Source organism: Plasmodium malariae, assembly GCF_900090045.1.
Source record: "Plasmodium malariae genome assembly, chromosome: 12".
In the NCBI taxonomy this organism is placed as follows: domain Eukaryota; phylum Apicomplexa; class Aconoidasida; order Haemosporida; family Plasmodiidae; genus Plasmodium; species Plasmodium malariae.
The window spans coordinates 446177-464140 of NC_041786.1; the positions used below are offsets into that span (position 1 = coordinate 446177).

A 17964-nucleotide genomic window follows, 5' to 3' on the forward strand; every position below is an offset into this window, starting at 1 on the left:
ACATGCACGCACACACGTACTTACAAACACATATATATATATATATATATATACATATATACTCATACGCATGTGCGCATATGGGCATAGTTAGTTATACAAATGTACACATGAATACACATACGCACGTATTTTTTATAACTTCCCCCATCGTGACATTTAAAAAAAAAAAAAAAAAGATAAAAGAAAAAAGGAAAACGAAAGAAATTAAGTAAGAATGAACGAAAGAAATAAAAAAAGGAAGAAATATTTTTTAAATAAAAAAAAAAAAAAAATGGCCTGTTTTACAAAAATCGTTTTTCATGCCTTTATCATATATGGGATTGACCTTTAAAATAATGACGTTGCTTTTTCTTGTTCCTTCAAGAGCATTTCATAAAACTGGTAGATAATTGTAACTGCCAGTAGAATACCTGTACCACTACCTAAAGCACCTAGAAAGTCAGCTAAAATTGTTAAGGCACCAATACACATACCACCGAAAGCAGCTGCGGTGGGAATGTATCTGTTAAAGACACGAGTTAACGAAGTGGGTGTATCTCTAAACCCTCTCATACCAATTTGTTGATCTCTTAACTGTTTTGCTACATCTTTGGCTGAACTACCAGACACCTCTATCCATGTTTTTGAAAAAAATGCACATGCAACTAGAACAAAAGATATGTACACTAATGTATGAAAAGGGTCATTTGTTATGTCAGCAAAAGAATTTGGTGGAGATATATAATATGCTATTCCACCAATTGGTATAGATGTACCACTAGATTCTACCTCTTGCCATTGACCTAATATATTAACTAGTATACTATTTTTAAATCTTTTATATAATATTTGAGAAAAAAAATATAAATTAGAAACTAAAGCTGTTTGTAATATTATTGGAATATTACTAGTGTAAAATAATTTAATAGGATAGGTTCCTTGTTGTCCTCTTACGCTTTGATATTTGACTGATAAATCTACTCTAAAACCTTGTAAATATATTACTATTAAAAAAACTAAAATGGTTGCTAGTAAATTAGTAACATTAGGTGCATGTGTTCTATAAAAAGCTTTTTTTAAAGCTGATATTTTATTCGATTCTGTAAATAAGCAATATATTAAAGATATAATAGCCCCTTCAAATTCTATTCCTTTATCTGTATTAATAGTTGTTGGACTAAAAGATTTCCACATAATTGTTTCACATATATTTGTTGCAATAAATAACGATATACCAGATCCTAAACCATATCCTTTCTGTAATAATTCATCTAATAATATAACAACTACTCCAGCAAAAAATAACTGAAGAATAATTATAATTGCATGACCTGTTCCTATTTCTGATAAATTCCCATATATACCACTAATAACATAAGCAATAGCTTCCCCTAATGTTATTAGCAAACCTAATAATTTCTGAGCACCTTGAAATAATGTTCTATCTTCTTTTAAACTTTGATCCACATCTATAATTTTAGATCCTGCTAATAACTGCATAACCATACCACTTGTAACTATTGGTGATATACCTAATTCCATTAACGTTCCTCTATTCGATGCTAAAATTACCCGCATCCAATAAAACGGATCACTAGACTTACTCGTAACAATCCCATATAACGGTATTTGGCAGCATATTAAAAATACAAACAAAGACACAGCTGTCCACAATAACTTTTCCTTAAATGGTAGTTTTCTATCTGACGACTGCACTTCAGGCAGTAAAAACATAACAGGCTTTATCAAGTTTAGGAATCTCACTGTATAATAGACGCGGGGTTGGAAGGGAAAAAAAAAAAAAAAAAGAAGCAATAAATGATGCACAAAATGAATAAATGAAATATATGTGGCCCATGGGTAGGGATGAACATGCGATTTAAACACTTCTGCACATTTATGTTTTTAAGGGATGGAGTAAATATGTCGATTTCGGAAATAACTCTTAATGTGCAATCAGTCATATTAGACAACCATCGAATAATATACGTATCAGAAACATTAATTATTCGAATTATGTAAATTATGCAAAAAATATGATTATCACTGTCGGCATTCATTTCATATGAATTAGAATTTTATCCCTCTTTGAAAATGTAAATATGTAGGTGAGCAGTGTTCACTTCACATATGGACACATACGTTTCCTACTTACATGTTACACAACAGTGTAATAATATTTCGTTGTACTCATATAATATATATTACTTTACTGAAAAATTCAGTTTTAACAAATATCAGTATAAAATGATCAAAATGTATTTTTTCCTTTCCTTACCCATTCTTTCCTTATTTAGGTTTCTTTCTCACTCTTGCGTTCCTGCTTTATAATAAATAAAAAAAAAATTATTCATACATTTATACGACATTTATACGACGCTTATACTACATTTATACTACGTTTATGCTACATTTATACTACGTTTATGCTACATTTATACTACGTTTATGCTACATTTGTGGTACGTTTATGCTACATTTGTAGTACGTTTATGCTACATTTGTAGTACGTTTATGCTACATTTATACGACGTTTATACGACATTTATACTACATTTATACCATTCTTGCTATTTATTTACCACTCAAAAAAAACGTACACAATATTAAAATCTAGTCATTTATGCTTTACATATATATATATATATATATATATGCATATATATATATGCATATATGTATGTATACATATATACATACAGAGTAGCATATATTCACTTCATTCATTCTGTTTATGTATTTCTTTTAGCTATTTTCACCTAATTAGTTTTTTTTTTTTTTTTTTTTTCATCTTACTATACAATATAATCTATTTGAATCTTGTCCTTCTTATTTCCTTGTTTTTCTTTTTTATGTGTTAGCATATACCTATTAATTTATTATTTTAAATATTTTATAAAAAAAAAAAAAAAGGAAAAAAAAAAACAAAAAACAAAAACCTAAATAAATAAACACATAGTTTTTATATACTACGACAAATTTATTATTGTGTATACTCTAATAATATGAGCTTCAACTAACGCATACTCTCGTATGCTGATAAATAGCAAATTATAATAACCTAATTTTTAAACAAATAAAAAATATAATATCGAACAAAAAAAAAAAAAGTATACATGTACAAATGTATATACAATTAGGAAATTATTAAGTGTATATTATGAATTTCGTCATTGTGTCACTTCATTATTTTATCATTTTATTATTATTTTATTTATATATATTTTTTTTTTTTAAACTATATAAATATATATGTATTATGTATACATATGTATTTATGCGTATATATATATATATATATATATATATATATATATATATATATAAATATATACATGTATAAATGTAACTTTCATATTTTATATTATTTCTTTATTTAACGCGTACTGTATTACAGTGGCAACTGTGCGTTATTCAATATAAAATTTTTACTCCAAGCAAAATTTTACAAATATTGATAAAAAAAAATTTTCACTTTTTAAATTACAATTGTCCATTAGTTTTTTCATAAATATACGTTTGTGTACTTGTATATGTTTGGGAATATGTGTATATATATATATATATATATAATTCAAGAAAATATTTTTGAAATTTTTTCTTTTATGTTGTACGAGTTAACACGCTTAGTACCATATCTTCACGAATAAATTATGTTAACATATAAATAATATAATAACTGCTTTTCCTTTTAGCAATATTCTTAAACAACTTAAAATTGTGTTACATTTATTGTAGTTATACTTTCTAATGTTTCTAGCAAACTGTAGAGCACATGAGATGTTGCACGACGTTAATTTTTATTTTTCACGAATAAATAATATATATATATATATATATACATACGTACATACATATATACCTTTTTTCTTTTTTTTTTAGTTGTAATTACCTATGTTTTTGTTTGTAATGAATAAGAAAAAACAAAACGTACATCGCACATTATTATTTAATTTGTAAAAAAACATTTGTATACATCCATTTTATTATCCGAAGGGATAATAAAGCATGGTATTTTAGTTGAATTATGGTAAAGACAGCACAAATATGAGGTTACATTTATTTTGTTTCGCTTATGGAAAAATTTTACAACACATTTTTACACTTGTAATATATAGATAACCCTTCTCTGCTATATTTATAATTCCAAAAAAAATTTTTATTTAAATGCTAAATTTTTAATAAACCCTTAAAAGTTTCAATGTTTACCATTTAAAGAAAAACATATGTTCCCTCGGTTAAGTTTTATAAAGCACAGTAATTTTCATATTAAAAAAAAAAAAAGACGCGATTATGTGTACAACTGATGACAGTTGTATAAATTCATATTGTAGCTGCATAGTCATTATGAGAACTTCTGCACTTTAGAAATTTGCTCAAATAGTCAAAAAAATAAAACAAAAGATATTCCATAAAATTCGATAGAAATATCTGGAATGGTGGAGTTTCTTGTAAAGAATTTTCTTTATTTTTGTATGGTAATATAAATAATTTTACTCATTCTTTTATTTTCGCTTTTTTATGAATCTCTCATAAAAAAAAAAAAAAAAAAGACCTAGGAAAAAATTTGATATGAACATATTTTTCTTACATGGACAGAAAATAAAATTCTCCACTTTAAGAAAAAAAAAGTATATAAATAAATAAAAAATCGTTTTCAGTCTGTTTATAATTTAAACAGAAACAAGTTATACAATACAAACTTGCGTAATATATTTTGATTAAACGCTTTATATGTTATTAAGGACGTGTAAAATTATTAAAGTGTATGGTGAAATTTCTTAATATATATTTACAATACTATGAATTACAGCACCAAAAAAAAAAAAAAAAAAAAAAGTATATATAAATATATATATATATAAATACTTTTATAAAGGAATATGTGCAATTGTATATTTATAGACGACACAAGATAAGAAAAAATAATAACAGTTCTCAGTTAACTAATGAAGAATATTTCTTTTTTTAAAGAAGGGGAATTAGGTAAAATATTTAATCCCCCAATAGTTGCTGCAAGCTCATAAATAGGCAATAATATAAGCACATAAACAAGCATACCGGTAAAAGTGCAAACAAGCAAACGAAAAAAGAGCAAATTTGCAAAATTGTAAAAGAGTAATAACCAAGCAGAATAAAATGTAAATATGCAAGAAGCAAAAAATGAATATATGTAAGCAGCAAAAAGTGAATATATGTAAGCAGCAAAAAGTGAATATATGCAAACGCTTAAACTGGTAAACATATACAAGAATAAATACCAAAACATAAACAAATGCACAGTTTTAACCGTCTTCAAAAGTTTTACTTTTTTTTATGCCTTGATTTTTTTTTCCTTTATTTTATTTTTTTTTTTTTTGCGTCTTTTCAATTTTAACCCTAGTTCAAATATAAATGGAATGTGTTTTTCGAATAACAAAATATGTGAAACATGGGCTTGGTTAAAACCTTACAAGTGCTTCTTCTCCGTATACGCAAAAATACCAATCAAAAAGAAAATAAACTCCTTTATGTTATACTTAAAAAAATTATGCAATATATATATATATATATACGCATAAGTACACTTTTTTTCTCTTATTGTAATGCTAAAATGTAATGTATGCGTAGGTGTGTATTCCCCATTTTTTTTTTTTTTTTTCCTTTTTTCCTTGTTTACCTTTCCATATGTGCAATGTTGCAATATACAAAAGTGAACTTTTAAAATTATATAAATTGGATAACTAAGCATCTTCAGTATAATTATATAACGGCAAAACATTTTATATATGTACACTTTTTGTTGTATACAAAATAGACAAAGTAAAAAATAAAAACAAATAAGCACTATTAGTGCAAACAACATATAGGCTAATCACTCGAGGAGAACTTTGGCAAATATGGAAACATCAACGGAAAGGAAATTAAAAACACACAGTGATGATAGCGAGCATTTTGAGCAAAGTGATAATAGTAAGCAACATGAACAAGACAATCTATCAGTAAAACGAGAAGAATATGAATCTGAACAGCCTGAACAGCATGAACAACCTGAGCAACATGAACAACATGAACGGAACCTAAAATCGGAATACGCAAAAAACGGCTTCGAAAACAACGTGGAAAAAGAGATTCATGCTTCTTTCGGAAATACAACGACTAATGAGAATGAAGAACGAAATAAAGGCATTACCAGGATTGTAAATGAAAAACAAAAAGAAGATAATATACCGTTAAATTCATTAGAGAATGAAAAAAATAGTAAAATTATTATTTCAAGTACATGTGACGATTATCTAGCAGATAAGAAGCTATTGTACAATGTAAAGTTAAAAAGCAAAAAAATTGAGCAAAAAAGTGGAAGTAAATTATTTGAAGTGGAAAATATATCAGACTATATAAAAAAAGAAGATATTCATATGAACAGAAGTAGAAAATTAACAAAGGAAAACTTAAAACTAAACATGAGAGATTTTTTTTTTACCTCACAAGAAAAAGATGTTTATGAATATGTTCCAGATACATCTAGTTATACATTATGTCATAATGATCCAAATGAATTATACAAAGATGTAGTTACGATGAATAAGCATTTTTTAGATGAAATAAATGTTAATATATATTCCTCTCCTTTAGATACGTACCTATCAAGTATGTTAACAACAGCAGATAATTCTAAAGTTAAACAAAATAAAAATTCGTTGGAATATGGGTCCGAAATAATGAATAATAAATATGGAATAACAGACGAAAATAAAAGCCTCATTTTAGACGAAACATGCACTAATAAAGCTATATATTCTTACGAATTTTATAAAAATAAAATTTTTAAGCACTACAATAATAACGGTATTGTTGTAGATGTTGATCCTTCGAAATTAAGGTATAACAATTCGAGTAAGTATGAGTATAACCAGAACATGCATAGCTATTTAGACGATCCTTTATCTTATTTACAAAAGTTAAAATGTGAAGTGGAGGATATTATATTATATATTAACGACATAACAAGAATGCGAAAAGAACAAACAAACCCCATAAACATAAATAATAAACTAGATGACGAAGAGCTAGCAGAACATGAAAAAATACTTAAACAAATTTTACATAATAGGGAAGCACCCGAAATACTAATGGAACTGTTTTCTTTAAAAAACGATATAAGCAATATGTTAAATGATGATACGCTTAAAAAACTATTTAAAACGGAAAAAGACGAAAGAGTATCTATGGAAAAATATGCCACTACCTATGATTATTGTAAAGACGCTAGGATTCTTTTCGAAACATTGAAGCGTTGGCAGGATAATAATTTAAATTGGGATGATGAAGATAAGCGGAATAATGAAGATACAAAAAAAGGGGATAATCTTAGGGTTTCCAATTCCGAACAATTTGATATATATACTCTTACAAATGCGCAGGAAAAAGATGTTCAGGTAACGGATTTATTAATGCTAGAAAGAAAAATTTCAAATATTGAAAAGGTTTTAGGTATTGATAAAATATCTATGCTTCCATATGATGATCTTAACCATGCTATTTTAGATTTATATAATAAACTAAGTTTGTTAGATTCAAATAAATTAGAGAGCGTAAAAAAAAAGATGCAAAATCTTCAGTCCGAATTTCTAAACCTAAAAAAATTTAAAAAAGATCTCCTGAACATATCAAAAGAACGAGGAAATTATGAAGAATCAATTGATGAACTTTTTAAGATCTTAGATATATGGAAAAAAACCCATCACATAATTCCTAATATTTTAACCAGACTTCATCAATTGAAAAAAATACATGATAACGCACAATCGTTCTCCTCAAGGATAGAAGGTATGATGAACAATTGCACAAGTGTGGGCATATGTGTGTAATACGCGTACACATAAATCTATGCATGCGCTGAGCATACACGTAAATCTACCCGTGCAACACTCATAGATGCTTTTTTTTTTTTTTTTCTTTTTCCTTCGTCCTTCCATATTCCCAGATTTAGAAAAGCAACAAGCGAAGCTAGACGAGACACTGAATTTGGCAGAGAAAAATATTAAATTACTGAACTGTAAAATTGATGAAAATGTTAATTTGCTTCAAGACACATTAAAAAAAATACAATCAGAAGTTTCCCCTTCAAATAATAATTAAGTTTCTGAATATTAATTGTTCATAAAATTTTCATCCTTTCCATTTTGTTCATAATAATTAACGAAACAAAAAAAAAAAAGAGGGAAAAAAAAAATTCTTTCTTTTTTCTTGCGCATATACTATAATTTTTCTAATCAGTTTTTCTTCCTAATTTGGTTTAGGCTTTGTTATTAACTTCTCATTTATATGTAGTTTGCAAAAATAAAAACAGAAAAAAAAAAAAAAATTTTAGAACTTTATTTCTCTTATAAATAAATAAATATATATATACCTACGTCTGTATATTTATCTCATTTTGTTATCTCTCATTTCCATTATTCTATTTTGTACTTAATTAAATGTGTAATTAATAGCGAGAAAACATAAATGGACAAACATACAGCTGCGAGCAAACAATATGGACGTTTATTTTATTTCTTTTTTGTGGTAATTTAAATTTACAGATTTAGTTTTGTTTCGCGCTCTTTTTCGTAATTCCTTAATTTATTATTTCCTTAATTCCTACGTTCCATTATTTTCCAATTCTTTTTCTTTTTCTTTTAGTATCCCCTTCTATAATTTCATCATTAAGTTTAAAAATATAAGGGATTGTGCGGTTTTAAAATTATGAATAATTAAACGATCATTTTTTTCTTGCTACATTTTAATATTTGTGTATCCCCATACTCATTTATTCATTCATTTATGTATTTTATATAAACAGGATAAAGCCAAACAGTAAAACACTTCACATTATTATCAGAACAAAGATAATCATTTATATATGCACATTCATGTTGATGATATATATATATTATTTTTTCTTTTTTTTTTTTTTTTAATAATAAATTAATTTCATTATATAATATTTTTTAAATTTTGAAGTGCTTTTTCAAAATTAAATTTTTCTTAAAAAAAAAAAAAAAGCGGTTAACTTTTTTTTTTTTTTTATAATATTTTATTTTTCATTTAATATATTATTATCCCCTTTTAATGTGTTTTATTAAACCAATAGAAACTTTTTGCACTTGAACTAGATGAAAATATGTAACACATACAAGAGTTTTAATTGGGCGAAGGGAAATTGTTTTACATTTCTACACGTATACACATATGTATACATATACATATACGCGTATGTCTGTATATGTTCAAATATGTATGTATTGATTGTGCTTATTGATTCTTGTACCTTTTTAAGATGCGACGAAACGTAAAATGTTTTATACGTTGTTAAGTTAATCCTATTTATATGTTAATATATAATAGACAGTAATTCACACAAAATAATTAGTACGTGTATAACGAGATAAAACAAAAAAAACAAAAAAATAAAATAAATAAAATAAATTAAAATAAATAAAATAAATAAAATAAAATAAATAAAATAAAATAAATAAAATAAAATAAATAATAAATTTCAAAGCAGAAGTAAATTAAGGCAAAAACTATACAAAACGGACAAAACGCAAAATATTATACATGAAATGTAAGTATAATATAACGCGGAAAATACAAATATACAAAAAAAAGGAAAAGAAAAATTCATGCAATGGAGGACGTACTAGATAATAACAAAATAAAAGAGTCTCTTCAACAACAAATAAATCAGATAGTTGAGGACAATGAAAAGCAGTACAATGAATTAATATCATACATTGAAAACGAAAAAAGTAAGATTCAATGATCATACAGTGAATATGCCGAAATACAAGGAATGCACTTGAACTTCCTTTTTAATTACAGTGTACGAAAATATAGCTTTTTTTTAATTTACTTTTTTCTTTTTTTTCAAAGAGCAAATAGAAATTCTGAAAAATAAAACAAAGGAAAAAAAAATATCAATTAATAGGATAACTCACGGTATTCTTGAAATTAGCTGACCAAAATGAAAACTTCATATGAGTATGTATATTAACAATTCATTTTATTTTTATTTTTTTTTTTTTATAATTTTTTTTTTATCTAAAAGAAAGGTTTATTAATATATATACATATATAAGTATGTTTTTCTTTTTTTTTTAATATATATTATGCTTATTATTTTTTTAAGAGATCGAAGCCAATACCGTTTTGGTAACTGAGCTGAAGGAGAGTGTCATGGTAAGAAGTCTACATAATTATGTCTTTCGAACCGTTTTACCTCTAACCATTTTTCCCTTCACCATTTTGCACATAGGAGGAGGAGAAAAAATTAGACGAATTTCCCAAATTAATTGACGAAATTAATGAAAGACTTAACTTAATTTTGAAAAACTTTGATTCATCTAAATTAGGTACTTCTTTTTATTTACGATCCCATGAGCTTTTTTTGTCCATTTGCATTACCTACATACGCCATTTTGCTTTTCTTATGCTTCTTACTTTTTATATACTTCTTACATTTCATATACTTCTTACATTTCATATACTTCTTACATTTCACATACTTCTTACATTTCATATACTTCTTACATTTCACATGCTTCTTACATTTCATATGCCTCTTACATTTCATATGCTTCTTACATTTCGTATGCTTCTTACGTTTCATGTGCTTTATACTTTTCCTTTTCCCCTTTAAATTTTGCTATAACAGAATATAACACCGTGAAATTACATAAGGACTATATTGAGAGTGAATGGAAGAAAAAACTAGAGACTTTATATAACCTTTTAGGATTTGAGATAATACTTCAAGGTTTTTCTAATGCTTAAGCTTTTTCTAATATACCGCTCGTCCGTTAATTTTTTAGTTCATATTGTATAACCACCTGTTCCTTTTGTAAGACATTTTTCTGTGTAATTGTCTGGAAATATGTGTGCCTTTTTTTTTATTATTATTACTATTTTATTATTACTATTGTTTTTTTTTTTTTTTTTTTTCCCTTTGTCGTAAATGTTAAAATTGAAGCAGATGATAAAATTGTAATCGAATTTTATAACATCCAAATGTCTGACCCGCAAAAGAAGTATCGAGCTACTGTCACTTTGCACAATGGAACGTACGAAGGTCAGGCAGAAATCTTTAATCGGTGCAAATGTATGCAAGTATACATATAGTTTGCACATATTTGTATGTGAATACATGGACATATTCACACTATGTACATTCAAACAAACAATTTTTTTGCAGCTATTGAAACGGCACCTCGCTTAAACAAATTCGAAGATTACGTGAACAGTTTAAATAAGGGCATGCCCTTTACCACGTTCTGCTGTCTACTCAGAAAGTCATTTAAAGAACTGAAATGAATTGGAGTGAACTGGAATGGACAGGAATAAACTAGAATAAATATTAATAATATGTGGAAATTTTTTTTTTTTTTTTTCTTTTTTGTTTTGCACACCACTTCAACGAGTTCTCATATATCCAAAGTGCACATTTTAGGTGTGCATTGTGTTATGTGCATTTTTTGTACGTAAAAATGTTTAATTTTTTTTTTTCTTTTTTTTTTTTTTGTAATATACGTGTTAATGATACAAAACTATATAAGTATTTAAGTAGTGACTTCTTCATTTTTCGTACGTATTTTTAAGGACACAAAGTTTAAAATAAAAAATATACGTAAAAAGGAAACATATATTTGTAAATAAAAAAAAATTTCTCATATTTTTATTTTTATTTTATTTTTTTTTTTTCTTTTGTTACTGTTTAATATGTGCAAAAGGGAAGCTGCTACATGAATTTCCATTTTAGCCACAAGAGGGGTATATGCGATATATGTACATGTATATTTAAGTGGATATCTTCAAAATTGGAATAATATAGAACTACTACTCGCGCATAATTTCGTGAAAATTGGGAAATGCTTTCCCTAAAATTATGGAGATAATAATTTTTAATACTGACCAAATCTTCGATCAAAGCTAGTTGCGCAAGCACGATACGATACAGCCGTGACAAAACGTGAGTGTCCGCTTTTGCCCCAACATACACTTACGAAGAAATTAAAATAAGTTCCCATGATTTAACTGTCCACTTTGAAAGGACTGTATATTTGTTTTTCATTTTTTTTTGCTTACGCAATTTTGTTTTTTCATTTAATAAATAAACATATTCACAAAATGGAGACAATAAAAATCTTCGTCAATAATAATAATAAAAAAAAAAAAAAATTAAATTAAATTAAATTAATAAAGCTTAAATAAATTAAAAGTAAATAAAAAACTAAAGGGATATAAAATAATTTTATCCTTTTTTATTTAAAAAAGGGTAAAAGGCTATGTTTCTATTTATGTCATGACAGAGTTATGTTCATCCGTCATGGGTATATAAGGCGTGGTTCAAAACATCAACAGCGTATGGTGAAAAAAAAAAAATGGAAGCAGCAGCAATGTGCAGTGATATACACACATATATACATACATATATATATATATGTATATGCGTTCCTCCCCCCCCTCCCTTGCTTCTCAATCGTTCCCATCATTGTTAAACATACACAAGATTCATGAAAAATGCCAAAGGGTAAGAAGCGGTATACAATTCATTATATGGTTAAAGATTTGTAGGATGCATAAAAAAAGGGACTTCCTTAAGAGAACTTTTTATTTCCAACCCATATGATGGTGACAAAAGGGAATGGATAAAATTGGAATTTTCATAAGTAAGGAAAATATGATTTGGTGCATCAACAAACTTGTATATTGAATCGAAGGATAACTTTTGATAACATGTATTTGCCATATTTGTTGTACTTGTTATATTTCGTTTACTAGTTAGATCTTCATAATAATGAAAAAATGTTTTAAACTGCCTCTTATCACACCACCTCCACATATTTAAATAAGAACTAGGAATATTATAAAATTCTCTTTTCTTTTTTTCTTTTATTATAGAATATATAAATGATTCATCTGATAAAATTTTATTTTTTACATAGTATTCTTCCTCTTCTTTTATGGATCTGTCTACATGATCACTAACAACACATGGATATAAAATTACATTATCGTGAAAACCACAATATTTTTTATTATTTACATAATACCTTGAATTATAATTCCTCTTCAACATATTTAAATATTTCAATTTTTCACTTTCTCTCAAATTATACGTTTCTGTAATTACGTTTTCATAATATAAACAAGTTGAAGGGTATTTATATCTTAAATCAAATAGAAAAATTGAATTGTTCGAATTTAAACAAGTTAATGAAATACCAGTTAAGCTAAAATCTTTAAAAGAGTTGTCACTATTATAATATTTCTTCTCATTTTCATAATCTATTAAATTATAATTTACATAGGATACATAATTTGCTACTCTTCTATCATCAATTAATATATTCTTTTTACTTAAAACTATGTTTGTATTTGTATCAAAACAATTTATTTTTTGTAAATTCTCCATTACTTTCTTATTACTTTCGATCTCACCTCTTTCTAAGTCTACTCTATAGCATATTGCCTTACTTAAACCAACACAACATTTGTTCTTATCAGTTTTTACAATGTTCTTTATCTTTGTTTCTTCCTTCTCTTTGCATGTATTCAGGGCGATAACTCCCGTCAGTGGTAGTTCCCCTTCATCTGTAAAATGAAAAAGAGATCATTAAAAATATGGATATTCCACGAGATATAGGGGCATTTACGAAACATAAATCATTCAAGTTGTTTAGACGATTTCGGTGCGGACACACGAAAACAGGCATAAACCAAATGTACGCGTTGCAGAGGGGGATGCAATCAAGAGTATGTTTATATATATATATATATATATATATATATATATATTTATATATGTGTTCGCATGTATTCCTATTTGTTCCTATATATGCATGAGCATCGATATAGTTGAATCTGCACACTCACTCACTTAAAGGGGGGGTTCGCATAACCCCCAATTTGCTCTCTATTTTTTTTGGTACCTTTTAGAGAAAAGAAGTACAAGGAGGAGCTGTCGGCTAACAAAAATTTGTCACTTGTTAGGTTAACCGAATCCGTCGCCATAATATGTTTGCTGCCACTGAGAGATAACTTCGATTTAAGTAAAATATTTGGAACTAACGAATTTAGATCATCAATTTTCCACAGATTAACATAACCAAACTTGTCTAATGATATAAAAGAAGTAAAGGAAGGATACAAATTACTATGTTTATTTTCAATTAATTTTACTATTCCCCCATTATTTGAATGATCCGATATATGATGAAAGTAATTTTCATGCACATAATTACTTTTCAAATTCCACCTTCTTTGTACATGTTTTTTTAACTTCACTTTATACTCAAAAGAACATATTTTATTTCCATAAGGAAATACATCATTAAAAAATGTACTCGGTCTTTTAAAATCATACTTAAAACTCTCATCAGATATACAAAAATGAACCTTCTCTCTATTATATTTGCTTAAATATATTCTTGTAAATTCATATAAGCTAAATAGATTTCTAATGTTAATAATATTATTTGTAAAAAGAACGTTATTTTGTACTGATTTATTAGGTATGAGACTAGCCTTTTCATAAGAGTTCCTTTGCTCTCCCTCTCTAACCATTCTTTCCATCATTCCGTAGCAATCATGGTTTTCTTCTTTCCCTGCTATATACGATCCCTTTGTAAGCTTATCTGAAGCATGCAGCTTATCCAAATTATTACTATGATTATCATTATTGTTTTTTTTAATATCATTATTAACATAATTATTTATTTCACCACTGTTTTTATTTCCGCTGTTTCCATTCTGCGCATTACTTAATACCCAATGTTCCTCTCTGGAATGCTTCCTTTCCTCAAACACTTCATTTGTGTTATGAACCCATACTCCCCTTCCATTCAACAGTTCCCTCTTATGGTCATATAATTTTTCGTAACTTCTCATTTTATAATTCACACTTTTTAAAATTTTAAACTGGTATTCCTTGTTCTCTTTTAGGAAAAGCATAATGTCTTTAATATTTTGTTTGAACGGATTTATATGAACGTTAATATAAAAAAAATTGTTAAAAATATCGTATGAGCATTTACATAATGGCATCAATTTATATAGTTCATTATAATTTAAAAACTCACTAAGTATTAAGAAATATAAGAAATTATTTAAAATGGAAATTAAAGGGTTATTGAAATTGTAATCTGTGGTATAATCATCATTACTTTGGATATAATTACCACAATAATTGCCGTTAATTTTTTTATTGCTACTACTGTTGTTAGTATTTATCGTATTTTTAATACTATTATATGAGGTAGTTAGACTATTTCTTTTCCTCTTTTTTTTCATATATTTTGGGGTCACAGAGTTTAAAGAAGCATACATACGAAAACTTAACTTATTCCAGTTTGTGTAATAATTTGTATAATTATATTTATTAAAAGGCACCATAAAATAAACAAACGAATTTTTATCAAATAGTGATTCCATAATATAATTAGTTTTGTACCCTTCATACATCGAATAATAGGAGTTATCATCATTTGAAATGCATTCCATGGAACTTGAATAATCTTCTTCATCATCTTCTTCTTCTTCATACTCTTCTTTCCCTCCCGACTCCTCCTCTTTTTCTTCATTTACTTCGTTAACTTTATTTACCCCGTTAACTTCATTCACCTCATTTCTTGATGCAGCAACGACATCTTTCTTTTGGTTGTCCCTCCCTCTTATAATATCCTCCCTATGAGTTCTATCACGATGGCTATTTGCCTCAGTATGCTTACTGATCCCTCGACTCTTGTCGTTCCCACAATTTTCATCATTAATCTTAACAATATCTTTATTAAAATAATTATTCATGTTATTCAAATTACATGTTTCCTTGTGTACTTCCTCCATTGACTTACCTTGGTCACTCTCCTTAGTGTCGTACTCATAATATTTACTGAAGTCTTCATTCTTCTTAATAATCTCGTCCACCTTAAACGTGTCCATATTAGTTTCTTTTATTTACCTGTTATGAACATTTGCACATACAAGCATATGAACATATACATATATGAACACATGCACATATGTACATGCGAAAATGTGTGAGCACACAAATACACGTGCACATATATACACTTATATATATTTATACACGCACGCATGCATGCATACATCTAACCCAACAAGTAACTTCCCTACGAGTGATATGCATCAAAAAAAAAGATAAAAACAGACGACTTAAATATGATATAGTCAGATGTTCAACTCACGTTCCATATTTCACGATTTTACATACAGTAAGGTAGCATTTGCATATTATAAATGTGCATATGTGCAAGTACAAATAGAAAAGTTCATATCTATATATATAAATATATATATATATGCGTGTGTACATATATTGGTACAGGTGCATATATACTATGTATATATATACATATGCGGGTATGTAAGTGTGCAAATTATTTTTTCCCAGAACTAGGCAACTGCACATAAAAAGAGACGACCTTATGTCACTATAAAAGGATCATAAACGATTTGCTAATTGAAGCAAAAATAAATTGTATGTACAAAAATAACACAGCAAATTAAAGCAAGTTAAGTTTTATGAACATGCGCCTATGAGCAGGTTAAATGTATTCATAGCCATATGTAATGTACCCGTTGGAACAGCTTTATAAATAAGGAAAAAAAAAAAAAAATGGAGGGAAAGTGCGAAAAAACGAGCACAAAAATGGAGGGAAAATGAGAGAAAAAAAGCAAAAATAATGGAAAACATATATTAACACCCAAGTGAAGCTATTACAAATTTAAACTAATCGTATGGTAACGTTATATGAGTATTATATATACGATAACACTGTAATGACATGCATTACTCATATGATATTAAAGATATAACTTCAGAAATATATAAATGAAAATAAGCCCTTTCTACTACTACTAACGATGATAAATATATTTATTGTTAAATTCTAAAAGAAAAAGAAATTTACAAATACATACAGTTTTTTCCTAATACTATTTTTATTATAATAAAATATATTAACATTATTAATTCCTTTCATAAATCTCATTTTATTCAGCTTTGACTCTTCAGTTTTATGTACTGCTAGAATAGTATTCTTCAAATAGGAGATTAAAGCATCTTCTATAGTAATTTTAAAGATCTTTTGAAAAGAACTACTTATTAATATGTAATTATAAATCAAAAAATAAATAAATAAATATATATATATATATATATTTATTTATTTTCACGTATATTTTTATACAAGTACATATGTACGTATATGTACGTGATTATACAGCATATATTTACATACCTATCTACATAATATAATTTTTTCTATTAATTGTAAAAAAATTTCATATGATACATGAATAAATGATGGGAAAAATAAAGAAAAATAAAGAAAAAAAAAAAAAAGAAAAAAACGAAAAATTAGCATTTTTTTAATTTTTAGGATTGAGTAATAAATTCAAGTAAATGAAGGAACGTTATTGTTACGCATATACCCGCACATACATATATGAGGTAAATAGATATGTATATACGCATATATGTACGTGTTCAATTTTATACATTCCCAACTTGTTAAACGAAAAAAAAAAAAAAAAAAATATATATATATATATATATATATATATATATATATGTATAAATATGTATGTATATATATTTGTGCACATTCATAAGTGGTACATTTATATATATATGAATGTAATAGTCATGGCTACAGCATGATGCACTTACATTTTATTATTATTTAGCTAATTAACACGTAATAAAAAAACCCGTAAATGCACGTTCTTGTAATTGTTTCTTGTTTATATATATATGCAGCATAGTTCAATTTCAACACGGTATTTTTTATTTTATATATTTTATTTTCTACTGTTCTGTTTTTTTTTCTTCGTGCATAATAATAAGTAGGTAAGAATAAGGAATATTTTGTCGTAGGATTGGTAATCCGTCATTACTTTACTAGTAGTTATTATGCCTTTGTAGTTCAACAAGTTACT

General features: G+C 26.6%; 4 protein-coding genes across 4 annotated transcripts; 2 read left to right on the top strand and 2 right to left on the bottom strand.

The window, feature by feature from the left end:
* Positions 1-330: 330 nt before the first annotated feature.
* SEC61 (protein transport protein SEC61 subunit alpha, putative) lies at positions 331-2264 on the bottom strand (the record flags this gene model as incomplete). The annotated part of the gene is made up of 2 exons (XM_029006388.1): positions 331-1745; positions 2261-2264. The coding sequence occupies 2 exons, from the start codon at positions 2262-2264 to the stop codon at positions 331-333; spliced, it is 1419 nt and encodes a 472-aa protein (XP_028862882.1).
* Positions 2265-5861: 3597 nt separating this feature from the next.
* PmUG01_12018900 (dynactin subunit 2, putative) lies at positions 5862-8103 on the top strand (the record flags this gene model as incomplete). The annotated part of the gene is made up of 2 exons (XM_029006390.1): positions 5862-7791; positions 7955-8103. 2 exons carry the CDS (start codon positions 5862-5864, stop codon positions 8101-8103), a joined length of 2079 nt encoding a protein of 692 aa, XP_028862883.1.
* A 1531-nt stretch (positions 8104-9634) lies between these two features.
* PmUG01_12019000 (kinetochore protein SPC25, putative) lies at positions 9635-11316 on the top strand (the record flags this gene model as incomplete). Its single annotated transcript, XM_029006391.1, has 7 exons — positions 9635-9755; positions 9880-9945; positions 10136-10185; positions 10262-10358; positions 10661-10762; positions 10979-11074; positions 11198-11316. 7 exons carry the CDS (start codon positions 9635-9637, stop codon positions 11314-11316), a joined length of 651 nt encoding a protein of 216 aa, XP_028862884.1.
* Positions 11317-12562: 1246 nt separating this feature from the next.
* On the bottom strand, positions 12563-15942 carry PmUG01_12019100 (conserved Plasmodium protein, unknown function; the record flags this gene model as incomplete). The annotated part of the gene is made up of 2 exons (XM_029006392.1): positions 12563-13596; positions 13935-15942. 2 exons carry the CDS (start codon positions 15940-15942, stop codon positions 12563-12565), a joined length of 3042 nt encoding a protein of 1013 aa, XP_028862885.1.
* Between the last annotated feature and the right edge of the window lie 2022 nt (positions 15943-17964).